This window comes from Anser brachyrhynchus (assembly GCF_964034855.1).
Source record: "Anser brachyrhynchus genome assembly, chromosome: 1".
NCBI classification, from domain to species: domain Eukaryota; kingdom Metazoa; phylum Chordata; class Aves; order Anseriformes; family Anatidae; genus Anser; species Anser brachyrhynchus.
In genome coordinates this window covers 182,558,900-182,579,426 of record NC_137694.1, presented here as the reverse complement: position 1 = coordinate 182,579,426, position 20,527 = coordinate 182,558,900, and the positions used below count along the sequence as shown (strand labels likewise).

General features: G+C 41.2%; 1 protein-coding gene across 2 annotated transcripts in view; it reads right to left on the bottom strand.

Annotated features, from left to right (window-relative positions):
- Nucleotides 1–719: 719 nt before the first annotated feature.
- Nucleotides 720–20,527, bottom strand: part of RB1 (RB transcriptional corepressor 1) — an 82,131-nt gene continuing 62,323 nt past the window's right edge. For both annotated transcript variants that reach the window (XM_080594767.1, XM_080594768.1), the window contains 10 exons: nucleotides 9,429–9,547; nucleotides 8,796–8,941; nucleotides 7,979–8,124; nucleotides 7,167–7,271; nucleotides 6,082–6,195; nucleotides 5,828–5,994; nucleotides 4,880–4,910; nucleotides 4,404–4,546; nucleotides 3,916–3,965; nucleotides 720–2,694 (listed from right to left, as the gene is read on the bottom strand). In XM_080594767.1, the coding sequence (XP_080450893.1) occupies nucleotides 2,621–2,694; nucleotides 3,916–3,965; nucleotides 4,404–4,546; nucleotides 4,880–4,910; nucleotides 5,828–5,994; nucleotides 6,082–6,195; nucleotides 7,167–7,271; nucleotides 7,979–8,124; nucleotides 8,796–8,941; nucleotides 9,429–9,547 (1,095 nt within the window). In that variant the 3' untranslated portion in view covers nucleotides 720–2,620. The remainder of the gene's footprint in view (nucleotides 2,695–3,915; nucleotides 3,966–4,403; nucleotides 4,547–4,879; nucleotides 4,911–5,827; nucleotides 5,995–6,081; nucleotides 6,196–7,166; nucleotides 7,272–7,978; nucleotides 8,125–8,795; nucleotides 8,942–9,428; nucleotides 9,548–20,527) is intronic.

The following is a 20,527-nucleotide window of genomic DNA, read 5'->3' as shown; positions in this document are numbered from 1 at the left end:
GAGAGAAGTGGGCCTTTCTGAGACGTGGAGGCTAATTGTTCTCTGCTGGCATGTTCCTCCACGCTCATTAGGGGAGTTTGATCAGGGGTACGATCCCCAGCAGTAAGGCACACAAAATGCCTGTCTTGTTTTCCATCCAACTCTTCTGCTCTGGAGTCTAATCTTTTTCCCTGAACACAGGTTCAATAGCACAGGGCATTTTGAGTAGACCCAGGCCTTGCTGTAAGCTGTACTCTCAAACACAGTGAGATTTCAAAATCTGGTAAGAAGCTGATAGCTGCAATATGCCTTTCTCTGCACAAGAAGATGTTTTTAGAGGGGGCAGGGACCGGCAAGTTTGCAAGTGCACTTGTGTGCTCTCGGCATTATGTCCTGCGTGTCAGTTCTGTAAATAACCCCCCAAGCTCAGCAGAGCTCTGACTCACCGGCACCTATAGACTCTCGTAAGGCAAAGACAGGAAGCGTGCACGGCCGAAGTGCCTGCAGCTGGACACCTGGCTGAGGCAGCGATGACAGCTCACACTCCCGTTTTGACATCCTGGGCTATTTTCAGCAGTTCCAAGAAGACGAGAATCGGTGGTGAAAAGCAGGGTGGTGCAGCGACGTGAACGCTTCTCAGTGCAGACAGGAACTTCTCCAAGGACTGTCTCAGGCACCCCTGCAAGGGCTGTGCCATACAAAGCCTTCTGCTCATCTAATAAAATCACCAACTGTACATCTTTGAAAAGCTATTTTATTTGTCTTGAAAGGAGAGAAACTGATTAGTTGTATAAAATATTATCATACATTTGATGTAAAGCCTTCAGTCTGTTTGAGCAAAAAATACATTGTCACAGTAAAGAAATAACAGATCTGTTTGGTACTGGGCTCTGTAACGTTACCCCTGGAGACTCTCACCAAAGGAGCACTGAGGAACTTCAAACGCTGTAACAGAGCTTGGGGATAGCGACCCCAACACAACACACGTTCTGTTTGCAAAACTGCAAGAAGTGAAAAAATAAACATAGGGTACTCGTAACGCTTCTGTACATCTTTCAGGAAGAAAGCTGAAGCCATATTGAGACTAAAAAAATAGCTCAATTTTATTTTAAAATTCAGTGACAAATCCGGGTGCTGTTTGCAGCATTTTTAGTAGCTCTAGGGTTAGCTTCTGATCAACACCAGAACTGATCTTTAAAATGTACTACTGTAAGTATTCTAGGTTCGGCTATACAATTTCTAAATAAGCTACCCAGAGATGCTTTAAGTTGTTACTGTGTAAGGAACAGCAGGCTTTTCTACTATAACTGTATTAATTTAAGTAGCTGCAAAAGCTACATTTCATTAAAAAATGGGTAATTTAAAAGTGGGATCTCATTTACTTATGTAAAAGTATTATTTCTCATTTCTTCTTATTTCTACTAGGAAATAAAACAGGCTTTCCTTAACTGGCTATTTTGCAAACCCTTTATCATTGCGAGAAAAAATCCAGTATCCAAATCAGTAATTTACAAACACATTTTAAAAAAAAACAACTTTTTTTTGGCTACTTGTAACTGGTCACAAGTTGCCTATTAAATTCTACCTTTTGGGGTCATGAAATTTGGCTTTTGTGCAGATGCTGCCACCAGGCCAACGAGAGACACCCTGCACTTTTAGATAGCAGGCTATCTACTCTTACCTGGAACCCAACTTTCGACACAGCTTTCAGCTGCAGGAAATAGCTTTTGAGCCTGTTTTTCAACTTTTTGGGTTTGGCTACAGTTAGATGAAAATTTGAAATCACTCCAAGACAATTCCACGTCACTGACAGCTTACGTGTACCAGGCGCAATGTAGGTCCGTAGTGCTTTTTGTTTTAATTGAGATTTTCCAAAATATTAAGGAGCCTATCAAGTACTTTGCACATGGGAATAAGTCTTGGTTTCTGGGACTCATTTAATCTGTGAAATTCACATTCAATAAAATTTGAACTGGACAGATGGGCAGTGCCCTCTGAAGGAGCGGAGCGAGAGCTGGGACAGGAAAAATGCAAAACATTCTGTATCTGAGGTATGGATTACTGGTTTCAGTAGTACAGCTACATAATGAGTTCACTTTGCTTTCTAGTTCTACTTCTGCAGTGAGATCCTGACCCTGCAAGACTGCTGTGCAGCTTAAGTTAATGGGAATTTGATCTAATTATATACAGAGTCAAATCTTTGCAGTGTCTGGCCCCTAATTTTCAAAATTTGCAAATAATGCTTCGAGTTCCGATATTAAAATGAAATCTAAGTAACAAAAATTAGTGCACTTCAAAACATTCTAGCTAACATTTTGCCTTTAGACAGAAAAATTCAATCCAAGGAGACTGAACTGGCTTAAATCAGTAATGTCGCAATAGGAAACTAAGACATTTTCCAAGTCTGTTTTTAAAATCCTCAAAAAATATATAAATTAAATTCAGTGGCTTACATCGGATACATGCTACATCATAAGGCAAAGGTATCATGAAAAATATTTAAAAAATAAAAAAGTCCAAATGTTTTCAACTAGGAGTTTGGAATAAAAAGCGACTAAAAAAGCAACTCAATTAATGAAGGCTGTAAAACAAAAACAATCTAAGAGGGCCTGCAGCGCAGACCCTGGTCCTGAGAAGAATCTCACTTTTCTTCACTGGCTGAGGTATCGTTTCCATCGTTCAGCTTCTGCTTCTGCATTCTTGTTCGAGTGGATGCTACAAAAGAAAGAATGAAATTAGCTACTTCCTTCAAAATTATTTTGGACAGGATTATTTATTGTAAAAATTGGTAATGACACAAGGAATAGAAGCACACTAGCCTAAGTAACAAAACCTGCACTTAAAAATAAATGCAAAATGTTATTTCAGCAATTCTTGCTCGATTTATTTCACCACCTTACAGAATCCCACCCATTCTCATGGCTGTTGTATCCTCACTTTTATCTGTTTTCATCCTTAAGATGAGCAAATGGACTGCTCCGTGTAGGGCTCTGCCTTGTCGCCAGACAGACCGAATGGGTTGCGCAGTCCCCACATCCCAGGGCCAGCCCATGTAGCAAATTCCCTTTTCCCCCCAGTGACATACGAACACAGCTGGCCATGGAACAGAGCAGAGCACGCCATCTTAACCTCTGCCACAGGTAAACACTGAAGCATTTCCCCTACCCTAAAATAAACGAGAGGCGCCTGGTTCTGCAGTCACCCCTGTCCTGATGAGCAATAGCACCTAGGTAAGAATTTTTAACGGGCAAATCCACTCAGCTACAGAGCTCGGATTCTACCAGAGAGGTCAATGCCTGGTCAATCCAAGAACGCTCCTTTCTCAGGAGCGGAAAATACAAATTCAGAAGTGGAAATGGAGCCGCTTTGTTTTTCATGAGCTAGATTTGAATTTTCTTTGAAAAACATTTAAAAAATTGAAAGAAAGCTTGATCTGCAGTAGAAGAAAAGCAGTCTTGGGCATTCGAGTATAAAAGCAACACATAAAATTAGGTACAATTTTCCTGTGCGTATAATTTTCCTCGACTATACTGTAATGACCTAAAATGGCGTTCTGGTCAACTAATGCTGTTGCAATTACTACTGATTTCTACCTGCAAGCTCTCAGTAAAGGATCTGTCATTACAACAAATGGGAAAGCCCTGGAAAACATTTAATTCAACTTCAAAAATTCTAGGATTTAGGAAGACCAAGTCATGCTCCTTTTCCTATTCACATGCAATGGCATGATAATATTAAATAGCATAGTGCCATTGAAAAGAGCCTTCTGAGGATTTTCACTTAATCATCTCCATTTTTTAATATTAAGTGTAGCAAATATAAAAAAGCAAGCACTGAAATGCTATCAATGTTGAACAATGTTTTTATCTGAGTTGACACAAATTATTTTATGCAAGGCACTCACTGCTGACAAGTTACTGAAAAAAAAATACTCACTCATTTCTGCAAGCTTTTGTTGGAACTTGGACTCCTGGGGTAGGTGTTTACTGCAGACAGAAAGCATTTGATTAAAGAGAAGTTAAAAAAAATATATATATATATTTTAACTTTTATCCTGATAAACCTAACTATAAATCAGTATTAATTAATTTCAATGCTATTGCCTTATTTTACAAAGATAAACTATTTTTTTCCTCCAAAATAAACTCATGAGATGCTTGATTTCAACACTGTCTAAGGACAATAGCATGATTTAGATTTAGCACTCAGCAGAAACACCAGGATGCTGAATGTATAGGCACTGAATAAATCCTTGCTTTTGACATCATGACACCAAGTGTCCTATTAAGTATTATGCTTCCAGCTCTCATTTAAAATTTTTGAACTTCCGTAACTATAAATGGACATTGGGATGCATTCTGAAGGGCCTGAGAACCAAACATAGTTTGGTTCGGTTTACCTGAAGTCCAAGAGCAATCTCTTACCTCCCATCTGCTTCATCTTGCCCTTCTATATCAAAGCGCAGCCTCTTCAGTGGCTTAGGAGCATCGCTTACTTCGGCACTGCGTTTTAGCTGCCTCTCACTGTTGCACACCATCTGGTTTATTTTTTGAAACTTTTCGGAAGTCTGAAATGACACAAAAATAGCGAAAGAATTACCAGTAAATCCTGAAACTACTCAGACTTCCCAGATTATCCACTACAATACTACAAGTTCTAAAGCTGCAGCCTAAGAACTCTGCTTTTAAAATGTTTTGCATTTGATTTTAGTCGTTGTGAAAGAAGTCTGAATATTTGAAAAAAGGTTAATAGTACACCCCCTGTAATCCTTGTGCTTACAAATTCCATGAATTACTACATTAAATTAGAAACACTGGCCGGTTCTACAGCTGTCAGGAGGCTCTCTCATTCCTCCCAAAGTTACACGCATTCCAGATCAGACAAAAATTGTAAAACTCACCCCAAACGACTCTCCGATTGACACCAGAATTCTGCCAAATGAAGAAAACAAGTGTTTTAGATTAAGTAACATTCCGGAATGAGACACAAAAACATCCATTAATTTAAACAGCTTCGCATGAGACATTAACGAGCTCTCTTTCTCTTCCTCTCTGTGCCAACAGTGCAAACACAAACCGTGCTTTGCCATGTTCAGATCATTCATGTTTCCATTAGGGCCAGTGAAAACTCAACTGCCAAACCAACAGTCCTATACAGATAATTAATTAGAAACTGTGGCCTGAAAGAATCAAAGGCCCGGCAGTCCATCCCCTATCAACAGGAGGACACTTCAGTGCTGAGTACCTGATGATCATCCCTTAATTAGATAACCTTTAGATGTTTGCTAATCAAACCCATACAAGACTTCAACCTAAAACATACAATAATTGCACAGTGAATCAGTTGTACCAGTACTCACTTGATCCGACTCTGAAAAGCCCACTGGAGATATGCACGGGCTTTTAATGGTGAGATGGAAATGCTTTTTACAGACAGCATGCCTTTGATTTGCCATCATCCTTATCAGCTAAAAGCTAGTGACCAGGAGTTTGAAATGTTTAGCTAAGTCAACTAAATATTCTGAGCCATCTTGTTCCAAAAAATTATTTTCTCCTTAACCAAGTGTAAAAAATTCATTCATCTTTTATGATCCAGAGTCAAAACCAACAACATTGAAACAACCAAGCCAAAAAACACATATTGGATGCAATTATCTGGGGAGAAAAAAAAATCTTACATACTAACCAAACTGAAACAGAAACGTGCTCAAAGATTCCAAATACAGGACACAAACTTTTAAGCAGAAAAGATAAAAAAAAACCACAGACTATTGATAAACTACACCATGCAGTTCTCTGGAGTCCCAACAACTTCACTTCGCTCAAATAAATGGTTGCAACCAACATACCTAGACCTCGGAGTCATCTTTGTGGGAGACTGAAACCCATCAGAGAATTTGTATGGGCTCTTTAAGGGTGAGATGTAGATGTTATTGCCAGCAGGGACACGCCGAGGAGAAGTGGAAAACTGGTAAGGGCTGCGAGGAATGTGTGGGATAGGTGACAGAGTAGGAGGCTATAAAAGAATAAAATAATTATGTTTTATTGTCTATATATTCCCATTCTATTAAATAAGTAATACTGAACACAGCTAACACCTTACCCTGTTGGAGGCATACTGCAAAATGTTCGTTTTCAGTTTCTGCATAAACACTAAGTTGTAGAAGACTATAATGGAGTCGTACTGTTCTTCCCTGATAAGAACACGTTTGAAGGTCTGCATAGGGTGAGAAAACCATACACAACAAAAAGAAAAAATGAAAAAAAAATTACATTTGACAAACTCATAACACCACTCATAAACTTTGTGGCATGTGTCAGGTACCAGCCTTTGTGACTACTATTTAGAACGTTTTTTTTCAAACGTATGAACAGCAGTAGAGGTTCCTACTTAATTAAGCAGCACATCCCTTTCTTTACTGTGAATGTAGTTAATCAGTACTATAACAATGTTTTCCAAATTTCAGCTCCATTTACTTTCAGACATCCGATTGTCATTAAAAAAACAAGGCCTTGCTACTTTTGCTACTATGATCACCTTGCAAGGCTAAAAAGCTCTTCATTACTCACCTGACATGGATAAAACAGTTCTTCAGGTTTGGAGACAGAGCTCAGGGGTTTAGCCAAGACACACAAATACACTGAGAAAGTCTGCTACTAAAAGGACACTTACAGTTCAAACAACTGTTTTTTGTACTGAAGCAACTTTTTATGTTAGAATCGAGCCTGTAACTTTAATAGGCCTCCCTACACTTACCTATTTGAAATATAACCACATTTCTATTGGAAATATCTATAAAAAGTAATCTATCTCCCCTCAACGGTCAATGGAAGTTAGGTAAATCTAAAGCAACTTAGGTTGCTTTTGAAAAATCTTGTTAGTACTCCATTTGAATCTTTCATCTAGTCTCCAGATAGAACCATAAACTGTTATTTAGTATCTTGAATTAAAAAGGCAGAATGAAGTTTGCCTTCTGAGAACTACTAACATATTTGTGCAAGATGTTTAAAGAGACATTTAGTATTAGAGCTGGTTTTCTCATCCCCAAAATTGAGATACAATAAAGCATTTGGAGAGTTTGTACTGAACAGGAACATTTGTATGCCTGGTTTTTCATTTTAGACAGAGGAAAAACAATTTAAAAATTTGTTTATCATATTGTATATCATATTAAAGAATTTCCATACCTCTTGGTTTGTATTGGGAAGCTCCTTGTATGCTGAAACTATTATTTTAAATCTAAGATCCACATTTTTTACTTTGCATATGCCATACATGGAACACATCATGATCTATTAAAGAGACAAGAAAAAAACAACTGAAAATGCAGCAAATTAATTCGGGCTTTTCATTTCGAGTTTAGAAATCCTACTTTTTCTGTGATACTCTTCTATGCTTTCATGTTTTTAAAACAGAAAGCAATTCTGGCTTCAGCGAGAGCAAAAGAAGCTTTGCTACTGACTTTGAAACTTTCCTAGCAGCTGTTCTTGAAGTAAACAAAAGCAAAAGCTCAGTTTATAAGCCTTCTGTTAGTGACTGTGCTCTGAAAGTCACCGTGCAACTCACCTTCGTAAGAACTTTCAGAAAATATCAACTACTGTTCCTTCCATTTCTGTAGGACAATTAACTAATTGCAGCTGGTAATACCTTTTCAAACCCATTTCACAGACTGAAACTTTAGGGTCCAATAACAAAACAAGGATCAGTCAAATATTTTGTCTTCCCAAAGAAAATCAGTATTTTCTTACACAAATTAATAGAAAATTTGGTCTCTGTTCATTATTTTGAATATACCCATAAATGGTATTTTGAGCATTTCATAGTACTTAGAAACAAACCAGAGATGATCAAAAATACACTTCACTAAGTGCTTAATTTCTGTTATGAGTGATCAATAGAGAAATAAAAGCTCAAATCATAATTTTTAGCAGTTAAAGAATGTGTAAGGAACATTTTGTGCAGGAAAGCCTTTGGAAATTTTTTTTTTTTTTAGTGTTACCTGGTCCAAGTGTCTGTCTCTCATAAGCTCATATTCATTTTGCAGTGTGTGCTGGAAGAGGGTCCAGATCAAGGGTTCCAGGTCAGGATGTTCAGAGAGAAGCCGAAAGAACAGGGTACGTAATCGAAGATAGGCCAGTAGATACACTTGAGGGATAGAAAAGAAAAATAAACTGAAATGGTAATAATAGGGGTATACAAAATAAGAGGAACATGATGGAGGATGGATAGCAATTAAGTGTTCACCATCTCCCACTACAAGAGCTATGAGCTATCAAACAAACTAGTTAGGTTCAGAAGAAATGTAAGTGGATACGTGGAAGTCCACACTGTACAATACTGCACATATGTCTGTGTCGAATCAAAAGGTCTGGACAAGCATTTGGAAAATGAATCTACTGAGAAGTTATTAAGCAGACGTACCACAGAAAGCTCAGAAAAACCCCCAAGCTGGAAAAAGTCAAAGCTTAGAAAAGCATTCAGGGGAAGCATCACATAAGCTTGCCCAGTTCTTAAGCTTTTCGTGACACCTATTAATGGTCACTGCTGCAAAATGGATATTATGATAGACGAACCCTTCATCTAAGCCAATGTGGTCATTCTTATAAACAGTAGATAAGCTTTCAGCTGAAACTTGGTCTGTAGAGTGCACTCATTAACCCGCTGGCACCATTTTACTATTTCTTTCAATAGCAGTTCAGTTAAGGGTTTGTATGGCCTTTTGCTACATATTTCTATCATTACCTCTTAAGAATGTTGAGCTCCAAAACCAGATAAATGACCGCTTTACAACTTCAGTAAGTATAGAAGCAACAAACCTTTTTTGTAGAACAGAGAGAGGGAGGTAGATTTTTGCGGTTTCTGTGTTTGCGGGCTTGCAGCTGGCTGAGCATCTGGATTGGAAGTAGCACTGTGAGGGTGTCCAGATGCTTTCTTCTTAGGAGATCTCACAGGAGAAAGATACCTGGAGATTCAACTTCTATTAAGCACTTAACATCACAAGATAAAGGAATAATTTAAAATGAATAATACTTGCACGAACTCTTCCCTCTCCCCCCATGAGACTAAATGTATTGGTACTGTAACCAGTTATTCCCATAACAGAAATAAAATTTCAAATTATTGATTAAATACTAATCTGTATTCCTTCTTATTACAGCTCAGAAGAGCAAGAGAAATGTGTTAGTGATAGCACAAAGGAGCTGCATCATCTTTCTCTTCTTCCCCTCCTCTCACAAAACTCGTACCCATCCACTCACTCCACTAACTAACCTCAAGGCAAAAACCAACTAACGTCAAGTCAAAACCATTTTACTGATAAGGGGACTTGTTTATTCCTAGACAAATAAGGTAACAGTTTGCAATTACAAGTTCGATGGGGCTTGGATTTAAATATTAAGGGAGATATTAGCTATACATTTCACTAGACACCAAGCATGCACGTCACTTACAGGTCTGCTGCAGTGTGGTTATGTTGGAGAGGCAGATTTAGAGTGGAGGCAGGCTCAGGCTGATCAGTTTGACCTTCTCGTTCTTTCGACTGCTTGATAAGATCAAACAGAGGTGAATCCTAGAAAAATCACAGTAGCAATACATTATACTGAGAATAGTGATTGGATAGATGTTATTCCTTCTCTAAAAACAACCCCCCAAATATGCTCCTAAACAGAAGATTAATGCTTTGAAATCCTTCAAAACACTCATGCTTTGTCCAATAATACCAACCAATTTTAACTATTAAAATACATCAAACTTTTTTTTTTCTGTCCACTAGATACAGGTCAATTGCAGAGTTCAGACATAGCTGTTGTATTCTAAAGTCTCTTATTGATTCCTATTAAAAAGCCATTCCTGAAGAGAAAAGTAAATGGCACATAGAGTATGAAGACAAAAGGTCACGTTCTCAAAAAACACATGGGTGACTAGAAGGTAACTGATGAAAGAAAGGTACTATTGCTGCTACAACATCTACCTAATATTTTACATGTGACAGATAACATACAAAACACAGTCATAGCCCATCTAATTGCACCAGGGACTATTCAGATCTCTGCAATACCATTTTTGGATGTGATTTTCCTAGGGCTACTTTTGGCAAGGGCTATAGTCGCTCTGCATCCATTAAATCTCTGCCCTTACGCCCAGCTGGGATCTTAAAGGCAAATACAGCGACCTGATCCTGCTTTGGTAGCTTATCTTCAACATTACGTAGCTTTCAATAGGCAACCATGATGATGGAGAGAAACTCCAAAACATCAGTTTGATATTAAAGGACATATTTAACTTGAAAAGAAGTCCACACATTTTGATTTTAGGTCAGTTATCTGGACTTTAGGAAAGGCAGCTGGAATAAGCTTGAACTTACTACGACCTTGAATTAAGGAAGCAATGAAGAGAGGATGTAAGTGGAAGGTGGATGGTTCTGGCTGAAGTAACATTAGTACTACTGCTGACAATAGTAACAAACAGCACTCTTGCAGAAACAGAATCTCAGGCTTTCGCCATTTGCGTGTCACGTACAGGGTAGAATTCTGCTGAGACTGCAAGTCTTCATTGGAAAATAATTTGGCATCAAATTTATACTTAATTTTGAAAACACGGGGTTGCTGGCTTCTGTTTTTTACACTTTCTTTAAACAGGACTCTCGTCCTTGAGCTGAATGTTGCCTGCCAAGAAGGCAGCATCAGAAGTCCAGAAGCAACAGAACAACATCTTACAGAAAACCAGCTGCCTTCTCAGAGTTGAAAGCAGTGTCCCTAAAGACAGGGCAAAAATAGAAATTCAGCTTTTTCCTCCAAATGGTCTCCTAAAAGCCACAAAATCAATTAGGTCAACACTTTGTACATAAAATGTCATCTGATTGTCCAAAGTCTGTTTGATCCTACAAATGCATATATTACTAACAAAATGTGATGACACAAATGACAAACCTGTACAATAACAAATACGAACATAGCATGCTGTTAAGCAAGCTGAAGGTGATTCTTACCGGTTTTAATAGTATTAAAACCAGCATTAAGACCTCCTTTTAGTCTTACTTCTAAAAGAGCACTTTCCTTCTGAAGTGTGACAACTACAAACTCAGAGCAACAAGATGAGAGCGGCTTGAGATTTACAATTCTTCACATTGTGTAATTTTTAAATTAGGATTTTGGCAATACTGAAGCAGTTCCATCCATAACAGAAAAACATCAGTTACTGACTCATAACCACACAGTTATTTCTCCACCATTTCTCAACCAGATCTTGGACTGGCTTGCATCATCCTTCCTTGTATTTAGGAATGCACGTGCTTTCTCACTTGTCTCTTTCAGTGCTGCCCTTGAGGAAAACGCAGACATGACCTCCATTTCTTATTCTTCTGGCCATTTTGCCTGCTCTTTTTTATTATTTCTAACCATGTCTCACTACGCTCTGAAGGATCCAGGTTTCTTTCCCGGAGCAATCACTAATTCATTCTGAAAACATCTCTTGATTCCCTGACTAAGAGTTAATCCCGCTTCATTTGTTTAACATTTTAACTACAATGACTGGAAAGTATTTTTTTAAATAAACATAAGTAGAAGAAAAGGGAATTGATATAGGGTGAGGAAGAGGTCAAGAAATGGAAACTGCAGTCACAGTTTTATAAGTTAGCACTCAAGACCAGAAGTTCTGGGTCCTCTTCTCAACCCTGCTCCAGTTTTCACTACACAGAGTGTGGTTTTATTAATCACATCATTTAATCACAGAATCATAGAATATCCTGAGTTGGAAGGGACCCAAAAGGATCATCGAGTCCAACCCTTGGCTCCACAAAGGACCACCCAAAAATCAGACCATGTGTCTGAGAGCATTGTCCAAACACTTCTGGAACTCCAGCAGGCTTGGGGCTGTGACCACCGCCATGGGGAGCCTGTTCCAGTGCCCGACCACCCTCTGGGTGCAGAACCTTTCCCTAACCCCCAGCCTGACCCTCCCCTGTCCCAGCTCCATGCCGTTCCCTCGGGTCCTGTCGCTGTCCCCAGAGAGCAGAGCTCAGCGCCTGCCCCTCCGCTCCCCTCGTGAGGGAGCTGCAGGCCGCCATGAGGCCTCCCCTCAGCCTGCTCTGCTCTGGGCTGAACAAACCAAGGGACCTCAGCTGCTCCTTTGGGCACTGATAGCTTTATGCCCTCCTTACACCGTGGCACCCAGAGCTGCACACAGTGCTGGAGGCGAGGCCGCACAGCGCAGAGCAGAGCGGGACAATCCCTTCCCTCGCCCGCTGGCAGTGCTGGGCCTGATGCACCCCAGGGTACGGCTGGCCCTCCTGGCTGCCAGGGCACGCTGCTGGCTCGTGTTCAGCTTGCTGTGACCACAACCCCCAGATCCCTTTCTGGGGGGTGCTCTCCAGCCTCTCATCCCCCAGTCTGTATGTATAGCCAGGGTTGTCCCGTCCCAGCTGCAGAATCCAACACTTGATCTTGTTGAACTTCATGTGGCTGGTGATCGCCCAGCCCGCTGATTTGCCATTTGCCAAGATCTCTGCAAGGCCTCTCTACCCTCAAGGGAGTCAGCAGCTCCTCCTAATTTAGTATCATATGCAAACTTGCTTAGTATGCATTCCAGTCCTGCATCCAGGTCATTTATAAAAACATTGAAGACAACTGGCCCCAAAATGGAGCTCAAGAACCCAACCAGTGACTGGCTGCTGGCCTGGTGTAACCCCATATACTACAACCCTTTGGGCCAGATCCGTCAGAGAACTGTTCACCCATCGCGTTATGCACTTCTATGTCTGTGTGCTGGACATTTTGTTCAGAAGGATACTGCAAAAGACAGCATCAAAAGTTTTGCTGAAATCCACAAGGATTACATCTACTGGCTTCCCTTGGTCAACTAGGTGGTCATAAAAGGACCATAAAAGGTCAACCTTGTTATAAAAGGAAATTGTTTGTTAAGCAGAACTTTCCCCTCGTAAACATGTGTAGGATGTGACCAGTGACTACACTGTCTTCCAAGAGTTTTTCAGTAACTCCTAGAATAATCTTCTACATAATTTCACCAGACACCAAAGTGAAACTAACAGGCCTGTAATTACTAAGGTCTTCTTTCTTATCCTTCTTGAAAACTGGGACAACATTTGCCAGCTTCAAGCCAACTGGGACCTCCCAACATTCCCAAGACTGCTGACAATACTTGAGAGAGGTCTCTTAGTGAGATCAGCCAGCTCTCTGAGTACCCTGAGATAAATCCCATTGGGCCCCATAGACTCATATGCATCCAGCTGGAGCAGCAAATCCCGTAGAAATTCAGAGCTGGCTGAGAGTTTATCATTCCTGCAGTCACAATCTTCCAACTCAGGGTATCCCAGGGCCCATCACCAGTGTTAGAGGCGAAGAAGTCATTAAACATCTCTTGATAATGACTGAATGAGAGGAGACATGGCAGCTTGCTACCTATGAAAGGGATCTGCCGACTTTTAAATGATTTTCCCTGTTTCTTTCCTCCTATTTACTAGCGTTAACATTCATTCAATCTCCATGCAAATCAATCTGATGCACTAAAAAAGCAAAAATTTAACTTAAAGAAAAAAAATTGGTTTGAGTTGAATCAGCTCAGAATCGAGCAAACAAAGCCGAACAAGCATTAAGAACAGTGAAGGCAGCAACGCTAAGGTTGGGAACAAAGTAGGAAAGAGCAGAAAACAGGGAGTACAAGATCTCCCACATTCGCTGACAACAACCTGTTAAATCAGCTGATTTGCACATGAAACATTACCCTATGGGAATTTATATGAAAAGCACTGCTTTCCATCAGGTAGATGAAATACAGTAAGCAAGAAGATATTCGTTGCATTGAAAAATCTACTTATAGAGACAGAGTAGTAGGACACAGCAAGCCCAGTACATCTCCTGGCTTCCCAAAATTCTCATTGACCTGGTGGTAAAATAAATAAATAAATAAATAAAATGTGTGGCCATAAATGAGTGGTTGTCACATCCCAGCTGGCTTCCAACAGCAGAGGCTGGCTGGCATGAGCAATGGTGGGATGTGCTAAAGCATTGACTCAATGGGTTACCTTGGGCAAAAAGCACAGTCACCCGTGACCTGACTGCAGAAACTTGGTTAGTAATGGGGCTGCACGAGGCAGGAAAAGGTTATTTAGCTTTTAGACCTGTTGAAATGAAAGGTGAGCATCCTGACAATCATAATTTGCGCTTTATGGTTGAAAGCGCTTTAGGTAAAGCCATCTGTGCTCTTCTCCCAGGGCCATCCACCACTATTACTTATGGCTTTCCAAGTGCACAGCCACACGCTGCGAATGAAAAGTAGGTACTAACCGCATCGACAAAACCAGTGCCTCACAAAAAAACAGAGACGATGTTGAAATACACAGATGTGAGTTTTTGCAAATGCATCTATCCTCCACCCTACAAAACACATCAGCTATTAAGGGCTTAATTATAACCCTGTCTCCTTCCTTTATATACATAAACATGAAAAATACTTTTATTTAGTGAATCTTGAGCTTGCAGTCATTTTTCTAGGCCAGAAATTACCCAGAGCTTATCAGTGCTAACTCTGTTCAGCTTCAGTCACACTATTTGGTATTCAACAATCTACCTCTCACTCGAATGAACAAAATATGATGTCAATAACCAGACAATTACCAGTCCCCTAAGTAAGAGTCCAAAAAAAGAACTTTAACCCCCAGGTCCAGCTTTATCTAGCAGGAACGTTAATCAGTAACTCGTTTCTAAAGTGACATTATTCACACTATCTTTTACAAATTTTATATTGCTTTTCAAAGCTTTTAAGCAGCGCTTCGGGTCAACAGGTCACCTCCAATGCATTCCTTTCACGTGAAAGGAGTTTTGCGCAATTTTTACCTTAATGCTAAATGCAGCCACAGAATAAATTTTACTAATAAAACGTGATGCTGCTTTTCCTTTGAGACTTCCACATGGTAGCTAGCCAAGCCCCATTTTAGTGGTGCGAAAAGGAAGGAATCAAGTAACGGCCAAGATTTCTCTGGGTCAAATGGCCATTGGCAGAAGAACCAAGAACAAGACAGAAATTTGACTCAGTCCCCTCTTACACTAACTAAAACTCTGCAAAACCAAACAGTGCATTACATGGGGGTTAGTTCAGGAACCCTCTACAGGATGCTTCCCTGCGACAATACCTGCACCACAAGCCTTTACGGTCATTTTTCCACAGTCTTCAAGCTCATTTTCTGGACAAAATACACTGAATTTCTTGTTGGCTAACCTTTATTTGGCTATGATGAAATACAGGATACACGGGTGCTTCACAGCTTCCTGATGTTTATATCAGCTCTGTCCCAACTCCATGTTTAACGGGACTTTGGTTTCCATGAGAAGATTAAATGAATGACCTAAAGCCTTAAATACAGAGAACAGCAACCCAGGGGTTTGGGTGTAGTCCACTGATTATAAAGGAAGGCCCCGAGCAGCTTTCCTCTCAGGCAGTGTTAATTAGCAGTTTACAATATTTTAAGGTCTGCTTTTCTCTTTATTTTCTACTGCTTTACACTTCCCTTCTTTACAGTAATTTTCTAGTTGGTTTTTAGTTATTTGCCCGTAATATACCTTAATACAACGTTTATCGCTAAATTGTGCATCTCAATGCCTAGCAGCATTGTGGGGTTTCTTGGTTTTTGACAATTAACACCACCACAAATTATTCAAATTATTGAGTTCATCAATACAATACATAACATTAAGAAATGTTTTTCTTCATAATATGCTAAAAGGTAGATGTGATTTTGTATGGCAAAATAAAGCTAATTTAGAATTGACAACCTTGGAATGAAAGGACAAGGAGCAGATGGGAGCTATCAACTTCCATTCCTCTTGTCCAGGACAGAATTACATGCTTAGAAAGCTGACTTCTGTTTGCAACTGCGTTTTCAGAAACATTACACAACAACTGGTATTCAGAATTTTGAAGTAATTTAGATCTGCCACACCAAAATATACTTCAGTCTACATTTAAAGAGTATTGCCATGAAAAAAATGCAAGATTAGGAACTTTTAATTTCACATATATGTACACATCTCCTACTAGATGAGCTGTTTATATAAATTATGATCCTATTAGGTCTTGTTATTACAAAATTTATTAAGATAACATTAACGACTGCAGTGTTAGCGGTGTAATTCATTTAAGAATATTGTCAGATCTGCTTTTAACTCTTTAGAACAACTGTATGTTTAATACAAGTCCTCCTTCTAACTTAGGGCTAGTATAACACTGGTTTACAGAACAAAATGTTGTCATCAAGCTTTGTGATAATCTCCTTTTATCTAAATACATAATGGACAGAGGAAAAAAGGAGAGAAAAAACAATGTTAATTAGTCCTGGTCATTTGAGAGCTCTATTTTAACAGGCTTTTCCTCCTCACACAAAAGACTTGGAAAGTCATAAACTACAAAGAAGGTGGCAAACACATACTGACAGCATTTGCAAATCACGCAAACTCCAATTATTTGAAGTCCTTGACAGAAAGCACATGAACAGCTGATCTGAATGTGGGTGTCCTAGCCCCAAGCCTACTAGGAACTTTCAAGTCCAGTTCTCTCATGTTCTAGATTCTCATTAAAAAAAAAGTACTGCACCATAGAAAGAGCAATTATTCTGACACTTGGAACCCCTCATGGAAACTTGGAACTGCTTTAGAGATCCTGCTGTAGATAGTCTCTAGCATACCTACATGCATATTAATATGAAATCAAGCATCTCTAATGGGAGCAACTGCCATTTCCTATAAAGAAGTACTTGAAGGCCCAATGAAAAATAAGCTCAGATATCTTCAGTTAGAGAAGGAAAGCCAGGTTGCCACAAGCCATTCTTCAGAAGATGGCTTTGTATGAACCAGTTCTCTATGTTTCACAAAGCTGATCTGTGAATGTCTATGGGGCCACCTCACTACAGGATGTAAGAGCATCACCAAGATATGTTTCCTAGAAATGGAGAAGGATGCATGTGACAACTTCTGGGAGAGCACCACACACGCATCTTCCCTTGAAATTAGAAGGAAGGTGCGAGAAAAGATGTAAAAACTCAAGAAGTGTATCACATATGAGTGGTTGGAAAGCTGCCTGGCAGAGAAGGCCCTGGGAGTACTGGTTGATAGTCGGCGGAATATGAGCCAGCAGTGTGCTCAGGTGGCCAAGAAGGCCAACAGCATCCTGGCTTGCATAAAAAGCAGTGTGGCCAGTAGGTCTAAGGAGGTGATTGTCCCCCTGTACTCGGCTCTGGTGAGGCTGCACCTCAAGTACTGTGTTCAGTTTTGGGCCCCTTGCTACAAGAACGACATGGAGGTGCTCGAGCGAGTCCAGAGAAGGGCAGCAAAGCCGGTGAGGGCTCTGGAGAACAAGTCTTACGAGGAGCGGCTGAGGGAGCTGGGATTGTTCAGCCTGGAGAAGAGGAGGCTCAGGGGCGACCTTATCACTCTCTACAGGTACCTTAAAGGAGGCCGTAGCGAGGTGGGGGTTGGTCTGTTCTCCCACATGCCTGGTGACAGGACGAGGGGGAATGGGCTAAAGTTGCACCGGGGAGGTTTAGGTTGGATATTAGGAGGAACTTCTTTATTTAAAGGGTTGTTAGGCATTGGAATAGGCTGCCCAGGGAAGAGGTTGAATCACCATCCCTGGAGGTCTTTAAAAGACGTTTAGATGTTGAACTTAGTGATATGGTTTAGTGGAGGACTTGTTAGTGTTAGGTCAGAGGTTGGACTGGGTGATCATGGTGGTCTCTTCCAACCTAGACGATTCTGTGATAGCAAGATGAACAGTTGACAGGCACGATTAGATATCAGGGCTGACAGCTGCTTTCAAAGTAGAAATAAAGTCAAGCTAAATTTTAAAAAGTGAAACAGGACTCAAGCAATCTTCTAGCAATCATTTTTTTCTTCAGTTTTTAAATGTTAACCATAAAGATGATAGACCTGTTGTGTTAAGAGTGACTAATACTATTGGTATGTGTAAAAAATACTACACAGACAGATGATAGTACTTTACAAATATGAAATCTACTGACACAGCGATTGCTTTGTACCTCTGTAAACCAATCAGCAGTTGAATATTGAAGAGAAAAAATGAACCATGAGCATCAAGACTGTTCTTGTTTGCCAAGGTGGTGAAACTAGCTTTTGGAAATACTGCTTTAAAAGGAGGTTGGAAGAACAGCCTTCAAACAGAAATGCGTCTTTATTCAACTACTTGGTTTAAAGCACTCAGAACAACCATGGGAAGACTGCTGCTACGTGGCTTGCAGTAGGCTCCTGCATGGCTTTCTTCAACAGCTTTTCTGCTCAACGCTCACCTAACATACACCCCTTTTTATTAATATATATATATAGTTACCTAGCAAGCCTTTCAATATTCAGCACATTAAAACCTTAACTACACAACGCTCTAAGTCAGCATAAGCCAGCATTACACCAAAAGACACAGTCCCAAACCCCTCCATCACCCTGCTCTGTCCTTCCAACTATACCCAACCTGTCTTGTTCAAGTAGAGTTGAGTGACTGCATGTTGAAGTGGACCAGGAGCTGTGCTTTTTTCTGTTCTGCTGGTTTTTCTTAATTTTCGGCAGGGGATGCCTTAGTTGTACACTCTGAGGTGCTCTCCTATTTATGGCACCTTATGGCAGTGCTGGTGTCTGCATGGGGTCAAATGAAGAGACAGAAACGAGCAGCTGTAGGATGACATGAGACAGCATCTTTCAGTGGCAGTACCAGGGTAGAGAAAGGGAAGTCATGCCCCACAAATCCCAGGATTTCTCCTCTAAAGTAATAGAAGCCATCTGTGAACAGGATGATCCTGCAGCCAGAGCATGTCCTGGTGTGGTGGTTTTACGTGGGTGGGCAGCCAAGCTCCACGACAGCCGCTCTCTCACTCCCCCTCCTCAAAGGGAAATGGGGAGAAAATACAATGCAAAGGGCTCAAGGGTTGAGACAAGGATAGGGAGATCCACAGGCAAAAGACTCAAAGTAGATAGACAGCAAAATTTATTGCCTATTACTAATAAGCTAGAGAAGTGAGAAACAATGGAAAGAAAAAAAAAAACCTTCATCCCCATCCACTCTCTTTGACCTCCTCCCCCCGAGAGGCACAGGGGGATGGGGGCTGTCGTCAGTCCCTGACACTTCGTCTCCACCGCTCCTTCATAGTCACTCCCTGCCCCTGCTCCACGCGGGGTCCCTCCCACGGGATTCTGGCACCCCCAGGCCCCTGCTCCTGCGTGGGCTCCTCTCCACGGGCTGCAGCTCCGGCCCGGGGCCTGCTCCTGCGGGGGCTCTCCATGGGCCGCAGCCTCCTCCAGGCCACATCCACCTGCTCCACCGGGGGCTCCTCCATGGGCTGCAGCGTGGAGATCTGCTCCGTGTGGGACCCGTGGGCTGCAGGGGGACAGCCTGCTCCACCAGGGGCCTCTCCACAGGCCGCAGGGGAACTGCTGCTGCCTGCCTGGGGCACCTCCTGCTGCACTGACCTTGGGGGCTGCAGGGCTGCTTCTCACTCCTCTTTCCCAGCTGCTGTTGCATGGCAGTTTTTTTTTCCCCTTCCTAAATCTACTCTCCCAGAGTCACAAACAACATTGCTCATGGCTTGGCTCTGGGCAGAGGTAGGGCCTTTATCTAACCTGGGGCAGCTTCTGGATTCTTCTCACAGAAACCACCTCTGTGGCCCTCCCACTACCAAAGCCCTGCCACTTAAACACTACACCTGTTCTCCATGAAGGCTCCTTCAGGAAAGGCTCTTTAAAAAGTGCTGCCAGGGGGCAGATGGGAAGGCAGACTAAAAGAGAAATATCACAGGCATGAATAGTCTGTTTTCACTGTGGAGAGAGGTCATCGTTGAAGCTTCACACTCTCTGCTGAGACAGCAGCTGTTTAACTTTCATTAAAGATGGGGAAAAGGTGGCACGACCAGGAAGGAAAGGCTGCTACTAGTAGCACAAAATGCTCAATTGTAGGTGAACCAAACACACTGCAAAAAAAATCTCACTAGTTTCAGTGACTGGATGATAAAGTTGCCATGGTACTTGTTGATAAAAGCGAAAATAATGAACAAAAATTACCCTAACTTTACATTCACTAGGGCTCTGTAATCACTATTATTCTATGAGACATTTAGAACTAGCGTAATTCTGAAAACGCCAACTCAATGCTCAGAAGTCAAAGTGTAAAGAATTATTAGGAAAGTAATAAAAGTTACCATTGTGCCAGTACAGTAGTAGCCCGTGGCAGGATATGAGGAGACATTTCTTCCCAGAAAGAGCAGTCAGGCACTGGGACGGGTTGCCCAGGGAGGTGGTGGAGTCACCGTCCTTGGGGGTGCTCAAGGAGAGGCTGGACATGGTGCTTAGGGACATGGTTTAGTGGGTGACACTGGTGGTAGGGGACGGTTGGACCAGATGATCTTGGACGTCTTTGCCAACCTTAATGGTTGTGTTTTTATGGTTCTGCTGGACATCATCACTGTAAGTGAAGTTGTAGCCTAGTCCTGCACATAGTTTTCCCCACAGCAACTGCCACAAGCCTCTTCCAGATGGATCTT